Genomic DNA, 12477 nt, shown 5'->3' with positions numbered 1-12477 from the left:
GAGATTTTGAAGCTTGTGAAGTCCACATTGATACCGTTGGGCTGCAGGGTTCCCAAGCGGAATATGAGTTGCTGTTCCTGCAACCTTCGGGTGGCATCATTGTGGCATTGCAGGAGGCCCAGGATGGACATGTCGTCTGCGGAATGGGAGGGGGAGTTGAAATGGTTCGCGACTGGGAGGTGCAGTTGTTTAGTGCGAACTGAGTGTAGGTGTTCTGCAAAGTGATCCCCAAGCCTCCGCTTGGTTTCCCCGATGTAGAGGAGGCCACAACGGGTACAGCAGATACAGTATACCACATTAGCAGATGTGCAGGTGAACATCTGCTTGATGTGGAAAGTCTTCTTGGGGCCTGGGATGGGGGTGAGGGGGGAGGTGTAGGGGCAGGTGTAGCAATTCCTGCGGTTGCAGGGAAAATTGCCGGGTGTGGTGGGGCTAGAGGGGAGTGTCCCACAGGCCCGACCAGTCCCTCTCCACTGACACCCTCATCCGCTTAGCCAAACTCATCCTCACCCTCAACAACTTCTCTTTCAATTCCTCCCACTTCCTACATACAAAGGGGCGGCCATGGGTACCCACATGGGCCCAAGCTATGCCTGCCTCTTTGTAGGTTACGTGGAACAATCCCTTTTCCGTACCTACACTGGCCCTAAACCCCACCTCTTCCTCCGTTACATTGATGACTGTATCGGTGCTGCCTCATGCTCCCACGAGGAGCTCAAACAGTTCATCCACTTCACCAGCACCTTCCACCCCAACCTTAAGTTCACCTGGACCATCTCTAATACCTCTCTCTCCTTCCTGGACCTCTCTGTCGCCATCTCCCGCAACCACCTAGAAACCGATATCCATTTCAAGCCCACCGACTCCCACAGCTACCTAGAATACGCCTCCTCCCACCCACCTTCCTGCAAAAATGCCATCCCCTATTCCCAATTCCTTCGCCTCCGCCGCATCTGCTCCCAGGATGAGGCATTCCACTCCCGTACATCTCAGATGTCCTCGTTTTTCAAGGACCGCAACTACCCCCAACTCAGTGGTCGAGAACACCCTCGACCATGTCTCCCGCATTTCCCGCAACTCATCCCTCACACCCACTCCCCGCAATAACAACCAAAACAGAATCCCCCTCGTCCTCACATACCACCCTATCAACCTCCGGATCCAATGCATTATCCTCCGACACTTCCACCATCTGCAATCCGACCCCACCACGAAGACATTTTTCCTTCCCCACCCTTATCTGCCTTCCGGAGGGACCACTCTCTCCGTGACTCCCTTGTCCGCTCCACACTCCCCTCCAGCCCCACCACACCTGGCAATTTTCCCTGCAACCGCAGGAAGTGCTACACCTGCCCCTACACCTCCCCCCTCACCCCCATCCCAGGCCCCAAGAAGACTTTCCACATCAAGCAGATGTTCACCTGCACATCTGCTAATGTGGTATACTGCATCCGCTGTTCCCGTTGTGGCCTCCTCTACATCGGGGAAACCAAGCGGAGGCTTGGGGACCGCTTTGCAGAACACCTACGCTCGGTTCGCACTAAACAACTGCACCTCCCAGTCGCGAACCATTTCAACTCCCCCTCCCATTCCGCAGACGACACGTCCATCCTGGGCCTCCTGCAATGCCACAATGATGTCACCCGAAGGTTGCAGGAACAGCAACTCATATTCCGCTTGGGAACCCTGCGGCTCAATGGTATCAATGTGGACTTCACAAGCTTCAAAATCTCCCCTCCCTACCGCATCCCAAAACCAGCCCAGCTTGTCCCCGCCTCCCTAACCTGTCCTTCCTCCCATCTCAAGCCCCACCCCCATCTCCTACCTACTAACCTCAACCCGCCCCCTTGACCTGTCCGTCCTCCCTGGACTGACCTATCTCCTGCCCACCTCCCCACCTACGCTCACCTTTACTGGCTCCATCCCCGCCTCTTTGACCGGTCTGTTTCCTCTCCACCTATCTTCTCCTCTATCCATCTTCTATCCGCCTCCCCCTCTCTCCCTATTTATTTCAGAACGCCCTTCCCCTCCCCCATTTCTGAAGAAGGGTCTAGGCCCGAAACGTCAGCTTTCCTGCTCCTCTGATGCTGCTTGGCTTGCTGTGTTCATCCAGCTCTACACCTTGTTATCTCAGATTCTCCAGCATCTGCAGTTCCTACTATCTATAAAATATCCTTGCCACCTCTACCCTGTCAAGGCCCCTCAGGATCTTATGTTCCACCTCTCAGCTCCAGGCATTACCCAGTTGGCCAGATTGTTAGCCTGTGGTTCAGAACAACACCAAAAGTTCAGAGTGTGATCATTGAGGGAGCTGAAGTTGACTTGGGGCCTGCTTCCTTGCTATGTCTCACAGTAAAATCGCAGAAGTTGTGGTTTAGAGACACATTATCTACTGCATTTCCCAAAATAACTGCATACCCGGGACTGAGGCGATTGATCTTCAATGATCACAACTACAGCAGACACCAAAAATTTGAATATTGTAAGTTTACTTCAGACTGTACCTGTTTTCCATCAGCTCTCGAATTTCTGCTACGTTACGGCCTGCACCAAGGTGTGTATAGTAAGGACCTTCATCTTTTTCACTGATTTGTTCTGTTAATTCGAAGAAATCATGAAATTATGTCTTTATTAAGGTTACACTGATAAGACAGTATGTACATTGCTGGGATTTATCAGCAAAGTATAGATAAAGAAATCATTCATCACGTTAATCAACAAAATAAGCAATTACAATAAATAATTCCATAGGCTGAATCCAACTAACAAGAGAAACAAAACAAAAAAACTGCAGCTTCTTAGTCCTTGGCTTAGGTTCTAGGTTTGCCTCGAGTTATCAATACTGTAGGATTTGGGTCAGACACTACCCACCATTAGAATGCCCAGTCCAGGACTAAGGAGGTGATGTGTTAAATGGAGATCCGATAAAAGGTCATTAGCCTGAAATGCCTTCCAGAATCTTATGCAGAAAGTTTGGACCTTCCTTCAATCAAATGTCAGAAGTTAGCCGACATCTGCTTGGCCAAGTGACGCCACTGCTGTTTGGCCATGAATTGGCTCAGGATGGGACTTTCCATCTCATCAGGAAGGAGCTCATACCTCTCAGAGCTGCCAGTTAGTCAAATGGTGAGCAGTTCTCTACCTCTGGAAGCTGTGGACGCTGCTGGGACTTCAGGCAGTTCCCATGGAAGAGCAGGACATGGATTTTTAAATAAGCTAGGAATTTCACTGCAAACAGGCTGACAGGGTCTGACATGGCATCGCCATTGTGTGCCCAATTTTACATGCCCTCTGCCGTTTCCTGGAGAGGACTTAATATTCCACCTGATTGCTCCGTCTCTCTTTCCACAGCTGCTGCCAGACCTGCTGGGCATTTCCAGCTTTTGTTGATTCTCAGAACCTGGGTCTTTTCTTTCATATTGGTGTTAAGCTGAGGTCCCAAGGTTCTTCTCAGGGAGGCACAATAGCATGGATTTACGGAAAGAAGTGCAAAATCGTTCTCACTGTCTCCTTAGGAACAGATTACTGAATCACTAATCTTATTGCTGTGGGATCTTGCTGTGTGCAAATTATCTGCTACATTGATTGCATACCCAAAGTAATTTGCTGTTGTGAAGCACTTTGGGGCATCCTGAGGCGATGATGGACAGTGGGTATATATGCAGAAAATTTCTATCTAGTTACAGTCAATTTAAAAATATAGGGCTTTGCAACTCAATTATGGCTTTTACGTAATTTAAAGGGCAATTTTTAAAAAAGGAGTATTTTTAACCTCATCATTAACTTGCTCTGTTCTCAGCACTGCTCTCATTTAAAGGGATACTGTATATATGTTGACACACATGGTCAAATTTACTTTATGGTTTTTCTAACACAGAGAATAAAAGGCATTTAAAGATCATGCAATGCATAAAAACCTTTTCTCATGTTGTAATGTTTGGATAAAAGCCAGAGTCCCAAAACCCTGTTTCATTGAAACTGTTGCCAAAAGTCATTCCTGGCACTCAGTCAGACGAACGATACTCTCCTGCTTACACTCAAAACTCTAAAATGACCTTGGCAACAAGAAGTACCAGCAATTTACTCCCATGCCTAAGTCATTTGTTAATTGGAAATTCCACCCAGATTTAATTAAGAGCTTCAACGGCAACATTAGTCACCGCGTCAGATGCTGTGTAATATACTGATCGAGGTTGTAAGTTGCATGCATTTAGATACTCCTCTATATTTTTTCTTTGGAATATCCCCAAGGAGCGAAGAGGTTACATGGACAGAAACCAGCCTCACTTCTTGGGTTCAACAATTCAGATTAGGTCCCTCCTCAGGGACAGGAGAATATGACTGAGTGAGGTAACTAGCATTGAAGGAGCCTCGGCCCTTGCACATATCCTACAACTTGTAGCCTAAGTGGATGGGAGCAAGGCATACATGGAGATTGAGCAAACTGACTACAGCACTGCTTATTCAGAGACCATTCCATTGCGGGACTGAAAAAAAAAAGAGTGCAGTCATATATATTTAGGGGTACCCGAAACATCAGCCTTCCTGCTCCTATGATGCTGCTTGGCCTGCTGTGTTCATCCAGCTCTACACCTTGTTATCTCATATATATTTAGGAGTTTGATATTATTTTTTTGCACCCAAGAATGAGAGTCCTGAATGTTGCATTGTCCATCCAGGTCCAGATTTAAGGAGATCACCTCAGGGCCTGAAAGGAACTTTTAGTGGGCGGGGAATGGTCCAGTTGTCCTTGTAGGAACCAAAGACATAGGAATTAGAAAGAGATTGTGCTGAGGGAGTACGGGTAGCTAAGAGCTAAATTGCAATGCAGAATCACAAGGTAATAATCTCCAGATTATTACCTTTGAGCAACAAACAAATTGGGTATGGGGTCAATAACCGAGAGTTGAATGTGTGGGAGAAATGGGTTTCAATAAATGGGCTACTGGGAAAAGAGAGAATTGTGCCATCGGGATGGCCTTCACCTAAACCAGTCCCTTGGCAAGTCATATAAATAGGGTTAGATTGGACTTTAAGATGAATAGTTGAGGTGGGGGGAGGGGAAGGCGATGGTACAAGGAGAATAAATTTAGAAAATCAAAAGAGAAATGACAAGTCAACAGTGCAAAATAACAGTATGGTAGTGATAACCAAAATGTAAATGACAAGTAGAATTACAGGAGTAAAAAATTGTAAGTTGACAAAATTCAAGGCTCTTTATCTGAATTACGGAACATTCATAACAAGATAGGTGAACTGATGGCACAAATAGATAGGAATGGAGGCATGATTACAAGTTAAGCAAAGCCAGGAACTGAATATTTGTGGATACTTGTAATTTTGGAAGGATAGACAGAAAAGACAAGGAGATGGAGTTTCTGAATAAAGGAGGAGATCAGTGCAATAGTGAGGAACCTTGTCTTGGACAGTCAAGAAATGGAATAAAATAATAAAAAGCAAGAGACTGCAGATGCTTGAAATCTAAAACAAACACTGAGAATGATGGAAAAACTAAACAGGGAAGATGTATAACCAGTTTAGGTAAAGATAAGAAATAACAAGGAAAAAATAGTCACTCATGTATGTAGACTATAGGCCCAACGGAATATGGCCAAGCATAAATCAAAAAATAAGTGCTCAAAGAAAAGTTCTACAACAACTCTGGGCAATTTTTCTTTTATATAAATCGGACCAATCAAATTGGTAAAGCTAACTTTGAGGATGAGCTCTTGAACTGTACTGGAACAGTTTCTGAGTGAAGTAGTGTGGAACTAACAGGGGAACAGGCTCTTTTAGATGTGGTAATGTGGTACTTTGTAATGAGACAGGATTAACCAATAACCTTGCAGTAAAGGATCCTCAAGACAAGAGTGATCACAACATGAAAGAACTTTACATTCACTGAAGAACGAGAACATGAATCTGAAACTAGTGTGTGAAAGTTAAATTTAGACAATTATAAAGATATAAACACAGTTGGCCAAAATCAACTGAGGAAATTGATTAACAGGAAAGATGGCAGATAAGCAATGGCAGATAGTTAAGGAGAATATTTCATAATTCTGAACATAACTGTACACTATTGAGAAAAAGATTCACAGAGATGAACCATCCGCGGCTAACTAAGACAGTTAAATTGAAGTAAGAAGCATACACAATGTCGTGAATATTACCGGGAAGAAAGAAGAACGGGACATTTTTAGAAATACAGACAATAAAGAACGTCTACTATTTTCTAGAGTTGCCAAAAGCGAGCATTGGTTCCTTAAGGATTAGACTGAGCAGTTAGTATTAGGGAACAAGGAAATGGCAGACTTTGTACAAATATTTGTAGAAGAAAGTAAAAGCATCACAATAATAGAAGGAAATCAAGCGAGTAATTTAGAAGGATCATTATCACCAGAGAAAGAATACTAGGCAAACCATTTGGGCAAAAGACTAACAAGTCCTTTAGGGACTCATAATAATTGGCCGCAGAGATGGTGAGCACATCCTTTGCAATCTTCCAAAATTCAGTGAATTCTGAAAGATCCAAGCAAACTGGAAACATTATACCCATTATTCAAGAAAGTAGGAGACACCAAAAGCAGGAAACATTAGACCAGTATGAATAAAATTTGTCATTGAGAAATACTGGAATCTAATATAAGAATGAAAGCAGAGTCAAAATGATTTTATGAAAGAAATTGTATTTAATAAATTTATTAGTTCCTTGAGGATGTATTGAGCAATGTGGATAAAGGGGATGCAAAAGATATTGTGTATTTAGATTTTAAAATGACAGTCAATACAAAGCCACATAAAAGGTTACTTACACAAGGTAAGAATATGATGGGGTAACATATTACCTTGCATGGAGAATTTACTAACATAGAGGATTGGTATAAATTTGCTATTTTCAAGTTGTCTAACTGTAACTAGTGAGGTGTAGAGTGATCAGAACTGGATCCTCAATTACTTAAAATCTGTATTAAGGATTTGATGAAAGAACCAGGTGTATTGTAGCCAAATCTGATGAAACAAAGAAGTTTGGAAATTAAGCTGTGACAGGTGTATAAATAATCTGCAAAAGGGGATTAGATTGGTAATGTCAATGGACCACAATTTGGAAGGTGGAGTCTAATACGGGAAAATGTGTGGTTATTCACTTCCGGAGGAAGAACAGAGAAGCAGAATACTGCAACTGTGAGAGACCTGGGTGTCCTCACAATGGGAATCACAAAAAGTTACAGCAGTTACAGCAAGTAATTAGGAAGGCAAATGGAAGTTTGGCTTCCCCACCCCCACCCCCCCACAACCCCCGGGGCAAGAGTGTAGTATGAAAGTAGGGGAGTCCTACCACAACTTACAGGGCATCGGTGAAACTGTATACGAAGTATTGTGTACCTTTTCCATCTTTATATTTAAAGGACAGATACACTTACAAAGGCGGAAGTTCAGAGAAGGTTCAGTGGACTAATCCCTAGGTGGCGTGGTTTGCCTTATGAAGAAAGATTGAGCAAGTTGTGGTGGCTCTTTCAGGACTTTAGAAGACTGAGAAATCCCATTGAAGCCCCTGGAGAAGGTTTGAGAGAATAGACGATGAGAAGACGTTTACCCTTGTGGGGTATCTAGAACTAGGGAGCACAGTTTCAACATATGCAGTATTCTACCTAAATATAAGAGGAGGTGGAATTAATTCTCTCCCACAATTGGTACTGTTTGGAATTCTCCCCCACAGACAGCAATGGAAGCTAGACCAGAGTATATTCAAGACTGTTATATACTGGTGTTTGGACTACAGGGGAGCCAAGAGTTATAAGAAAACAGAATTGAGGTTCCATCTACATCAACGATAAAGTGAATGATAGAGCGCCTGAATGGCCAAATTGTACTCCTGCTCCTATTATGTTGAGTCCTAATCCTCAGTAAGTCTTGTACACGCATCTCGCCCGTGCATTCCAAGAACCACGACTAACCTACGTCCCATCATCTTCAAATTTTCTTTCCACATTCTCATTCCATGCATTGTCTCAGAGAAACCTCCTCCAGTGATCTGTAATCTCGTTAACTCCGTGCACTAATGATGGTACCCTACCCGTTGCCGTCTACCTGCTGCACCTTACCATCAGGAGGCTAGCCCTCTCTCAGCCTTTGCTCTGGTGATAAATTTCGCTGGTGGTGGAGCACAACGAAATGAAACCTCACAGTAGCAGCTTACAGCCACTGGAGGGAGGCCCAGAGCTCTCGGAGATGTTCCAGCTGTGTAACATTACCATGCAATCATTGCTCAGCTTTGTGGGAGTGTGGTCACTAAATCATCTCCCACTAGTGGATCAGGTCAATTGGGAGGAAATTAGTTATTTAATCTTGGCATCCTTTCCCAGGTATCCTTTGTAAATTATGTTCAGCAATTAAGGCTTAGATTTTAACAGCTGGCAGTGTTTTCCTGTTCCTTTTACTCTCCCTCCTCTGGAACTTTAGTCTCACTTCTGTTACATTTCTTAACACTGAGAATTTGGTTCCACGTGGAGTTTGAGGGAGGACCGATAGTGGCACGGAGTTATTCAATTTCCATCACTCTTACGAAAGGTTGTACACCTGCACTCAGTACTAAAGCCAGTCACTCTGTCTGGTGGAAGCAGCTTCAATAATAGTTCTGAAATAGACTAGGTGTGTGTGTAGGAAGAGAGGTGGTGTAATTGGATTGTTTTATCAAACAGCAGCCACAATGAGCCACCTTCTATGCTATGTCACATTGTAACATCTGTGTCCTTGCTCTGAAGCAATTGCTGATAAGAAAGTAACTTCCTTCAGACTGTAACATTAGAGATTTGCTCTCCTATTTGGCAAGATCTCCCATTTTTCTTTATTGCTACTGACAGCAACCTAAATGCATTCCCATGTTAGTTAAGTTAATATCTGACATTAGATTATAAAAAAGGAATGGACTCTCGGAGCCTCATTTACCATTCATTCAAACAAGGTATGGTCAACTGTGTCAGCCTGCAAACACTCAGAAGAATATGCTAAATAGGAGTTGGGATAGTCCAGCTCCACTATTCAGTAAGACAGCGTGTGATCTAATAACTCAAATCCGCCTTTTCAAACTGGTAGTAGGTCTCTGATTCTCTTAAGTATCCAGAAGTCTATTCACCTGTTGTCTTTGAATATCTCGATGACTGAGTATTCTCAGCTCACTGTAGTAGAAAATTCCAAACTTCATAATGGAGTGAAACATTACTCATCTCAATTCTAAATGGCCATTCCCTTATTCCAGACTGTACCACTTTGATCCAGATACAGCCAGAGAAAACATCCTTCCAACATTGAGCCGTCAAGCCCCTTAAAAACCTTACGATTCTTATAAAATCCAGGGAATATGGACCTAGTCTATTCAATCTTTTCATAAGACAATTCACCTCATTCCCAGGATTTAAGTTCTCTATTGTAACACACCCTTTAAGGCAGATGTATCCTTCCTTAGGAAAGAAGCAAATCTGCACACCGTACTGAAGGGTGCTGTTACCAAGGCCCTGGGTGATGTACAGCTTTTCTGCTGATATTGGGAATTCTGTAAACAGAAAACTTTGATATTGGCTACCCAAAAAAAAAAAGGACGAAAAGATTGCAGCAGCTTGGCAAGTTATTGTGGAGAGGTTTAACTATTCTTACAAAAATGTTGTTGAGCTCTCTTGTTTAAGGGCATAGCTCTGATAGTAGCTGTGTCCGTGTGTGGGGAAATGGTTTTGTTGATATATCGTGTTTCTGCCTGTGGAAGGCTGTACGACGAAGCAAAGTGACAGGACTTACCAACGCAACTGCACGCTGGGACGTCGTACTGTGTCTTCTTTGGGGTGTCCAGTAAGTTTTTGACGGGGGTGTCCAAATACTTCAAGGGGGACTCTAAAAAATTACTGAGTGTGGATCCTGGCCGTCGTTTAGTCGGTGTGGCTTCAGTAGATGAGCTGGTTTGTAGTGCTGAAGTACAGTCACCACCTAAATCTGACTCCAAGTCTGCGGTGGCAGACAAAACAGTGACAGATCCTGAGGTTTCCACCTTCACTTGCTTGGGTGATTTGATGACACATGGTTGTTGGTCAAAGGGTGAGGAGAGCTGGTACTCTTTAAAGCGCTGCTCCAGTGCTTCGATTATGCTCCTTTCCTGCTTCTGGTGGTCACAGCTTAACTGCTGGCTCTGTTGCTTAATAAGGTTTAATATCTCTGGGTCAGCTTTCAGCTGGGCACTGGTTGCAGTTGTGGAAGGGGCGGTTGGGCATTCTTTCTCAACCTTGATTAGTTTCTGAAGTCCTTTGGGGTCCTGCATTCTTCGTAGGTACATTCTCCTTTGCAGCTCTTGCTGTTGCAGTAAGTGAGCTCTAAGCGCTGCGCTTATTTGGGATTCATCTTCCTTCTGGATGCCGGATGGGCCCTGAGGGCTTTGTGAACCGTGGGGTATTTGCCCTGGCGTTGGATGTGACTGAGGGACTGAACAGCCTCGCTCGATCCTGGGTGCAATGACTGGCTCCATCAGTTCAGCTTGTCCCTGTGAATGTGGTTGCTGTACCTGTTGGATGACAGACATGTGATGTACCTGCTGCTTGAGTTGAGGAGTCGGTCCTGTGCTATGCTGGGCACATGGGACCTGCTGTGAACCGTTGGCTTTGTTTGGAGGCTGAAGTTCTTGGCTGGTACTGCTCTCTGCCCTGCAGGGGCCTGCCCCTTCGGGGGTGCTACCGTGAGAGGGGCTGAGTTTGTTCAGCTGAGGCTCGATGAGCCTCCTGTGTAGGGGATTGCTGCTGTGGGCACTGTAAGGCGGGCCCTTCTGCTCCTGAACTGGGTGGGACAACCCAGTTCTGAGTTCCACTGACTTCAAGCGCTGGCCACATTGTTGCTGGCGGCGATGGGGGTCGCCTGGGAGGGGAGGCAGCTGGCATTCGGGGGGCAGCTGGAGGTTTGGCACCTGAGCTTGGAGGGTGCGAGGGCACAGGCGGGGAGCCAGCCCTTCACCCGGGGCCGGTGATGACTGTTGCTGCCCCTGGCTCAGTGGGAGTGGGGTTAAGAGCCAGGACTGGAGACGGGGTTTCAGCACCTCCGTGTCCTGCTGGGGGACTGAATGGGGTCGGCCCTCCCCCACGGTCTGTAGCAGTGACCTCTTGCCCGGGGGGCTCTCCGCCTTGTCCTGCTGAGCCTGCAGGAGGCGCTGGGGGGCCGACTGCGGTCTGTCGCGTTGTTGCTGTTGTTCGGTCTCGGAGCCCGGTAGCCCGACCGGATCCTGCCCGCTCCCCGGCCCCCACCTCCGGGACTGGCCGTTCGCTTGGGCCCGCTGCTCCCCGGCCGCCGGCCCGTTGCTGCACGGTCGCTCCGGGCCCCTCGCACAGGCTGGAGACGGTGGGGACGATACCGGCGGCTGCTGGAGCTGGAGCAGCCGGAGCCGGAGCCAAGGCTCGGCCGGGAGAGGAGCGGGGGGAGGTGGAGGTTGGCGAGACGACCCCCGCAGCGCCGAGCCCGGCCAGCGCTGCTGAGGGCAAGCGGAGGTGGGGGCTCCGTTCTCGGTCGGTCCGGGCGCCTCCTGCTCTCTGCAGTCCGGCGGCTCGCCTTGGGGCACCCTGGCCGCACCGTGCATCACCCGGGCGGCCTGTAAACCGTGCCCTTCCCCGGGCTGCGAGAGAAACTGCGAGCCGCCCGTAGCACCAATAAACACGGTCTTGCCCCTGGCAGGGGGCTCTGACATCTTTGTAAAGCTGGTCTGCAGATGTAAACACTTGGTGGGGACCACAGGAGAACACTGGCCGGGCACCTGCCCAGCTCCAGAGCTCTGTGGTCCTTGGCTCTTGGCTGCCGGCAACTGTTCTACCTGCTGCCCTTCTTCTGTCTTCAACACAGACGAGGTATGTGAGGTGTGAGCTCTCTTCCATGACAGGTTCGCGCTGGCCTCCGTTGTTCTGCTGCATTGGTGAGGTGTGACACTGTGGGCTGTGCTGAACAAGTGCTCGGGGTAGCACAGCGACAGCGCCTTGTCTCGGAAGCCACCGCGCTGCTGGATGTCCATGGAACTTGTAGCACCGTTTGGAACTGGTTTGCTCTCGAGGAGCGACAGGATGTCCCCGTTCTTGTAGCCGGAGCCTATCCCCTTTTCCAATCTGTTGCGTTCGCTCGCTGGGGGCTGGGGGTGGCCAGGATCTCCACGTTCGGGGCTCTGAGGTTTGGTCGTGCTCCCCAGCCAGTTCTGCCCTTCAAACTCCCGCAGCTCAGTCTGAGCCCGGATACACCCTTTCGGTTTGGCCTCCTGATTCTCTGTGTCCGGATTTTGACCATTAGGCTCTTCCTCCAGCTTCATTTTCTTGGATTGTTGAAGCCCGCCTGACGGAGGCTCAGCGAGGACATGCTTTACTCCACCGTTGGGAACATACTGGGGAACACTCGGCTTCTCTCGCTGAACCTCGGGGCTGTCACAGTTTCCCGAGATCTCCTGAGCATGACTCTCTGCAGAGACGC

At 47.1% G+C, this 12477-nt stretch overlaps 1 protein-coding gene across 1 annotated transcript in view; it reads right to left on the bottom strand.

Moving 5' to 3' along the window:
* LOC109917413 (methylcytosine dioxygenase TET3-like) overlaps window positions 1-12472 on the bottom strand; it is a gene marked incomplete at its 5' end in the record, with an annotated part of 225051 nt that extends 212579 nt beyond the window's left edge. Inside the window, 2 exons of the mRNA XM_048619742.1 lie at window positions 2505-2595; window positions 9793-12472. Coding sequence (XP_048475699.1) covers window positions 2505-2595; window positions 9793-12472 — 2771 coding nt within the window. The remainder of the gene's footprint in view (window positions 1-2504; window positions 2596-9792) is intronic.
* Window positions 12473-12477: the final 5 nt, after the last annotated feature.

Source organism: Rhincodon typus, chromosome 3, assembly GCF_021869965.1.
Source record: "Rhincodon typus isolate 14 chromosome 3, sRhiTyp1.1, whole genome shotgun sequence".
NCBI lineage: Eukaryota > Metazoa > Chordata > Chondrichthyes > Orectolobiformes > Rhincodontidae > Rhincodon > Rhincodon typus.
This window is presented reverse-complemented; position numbering and strand designations above follow the sequence as displayed.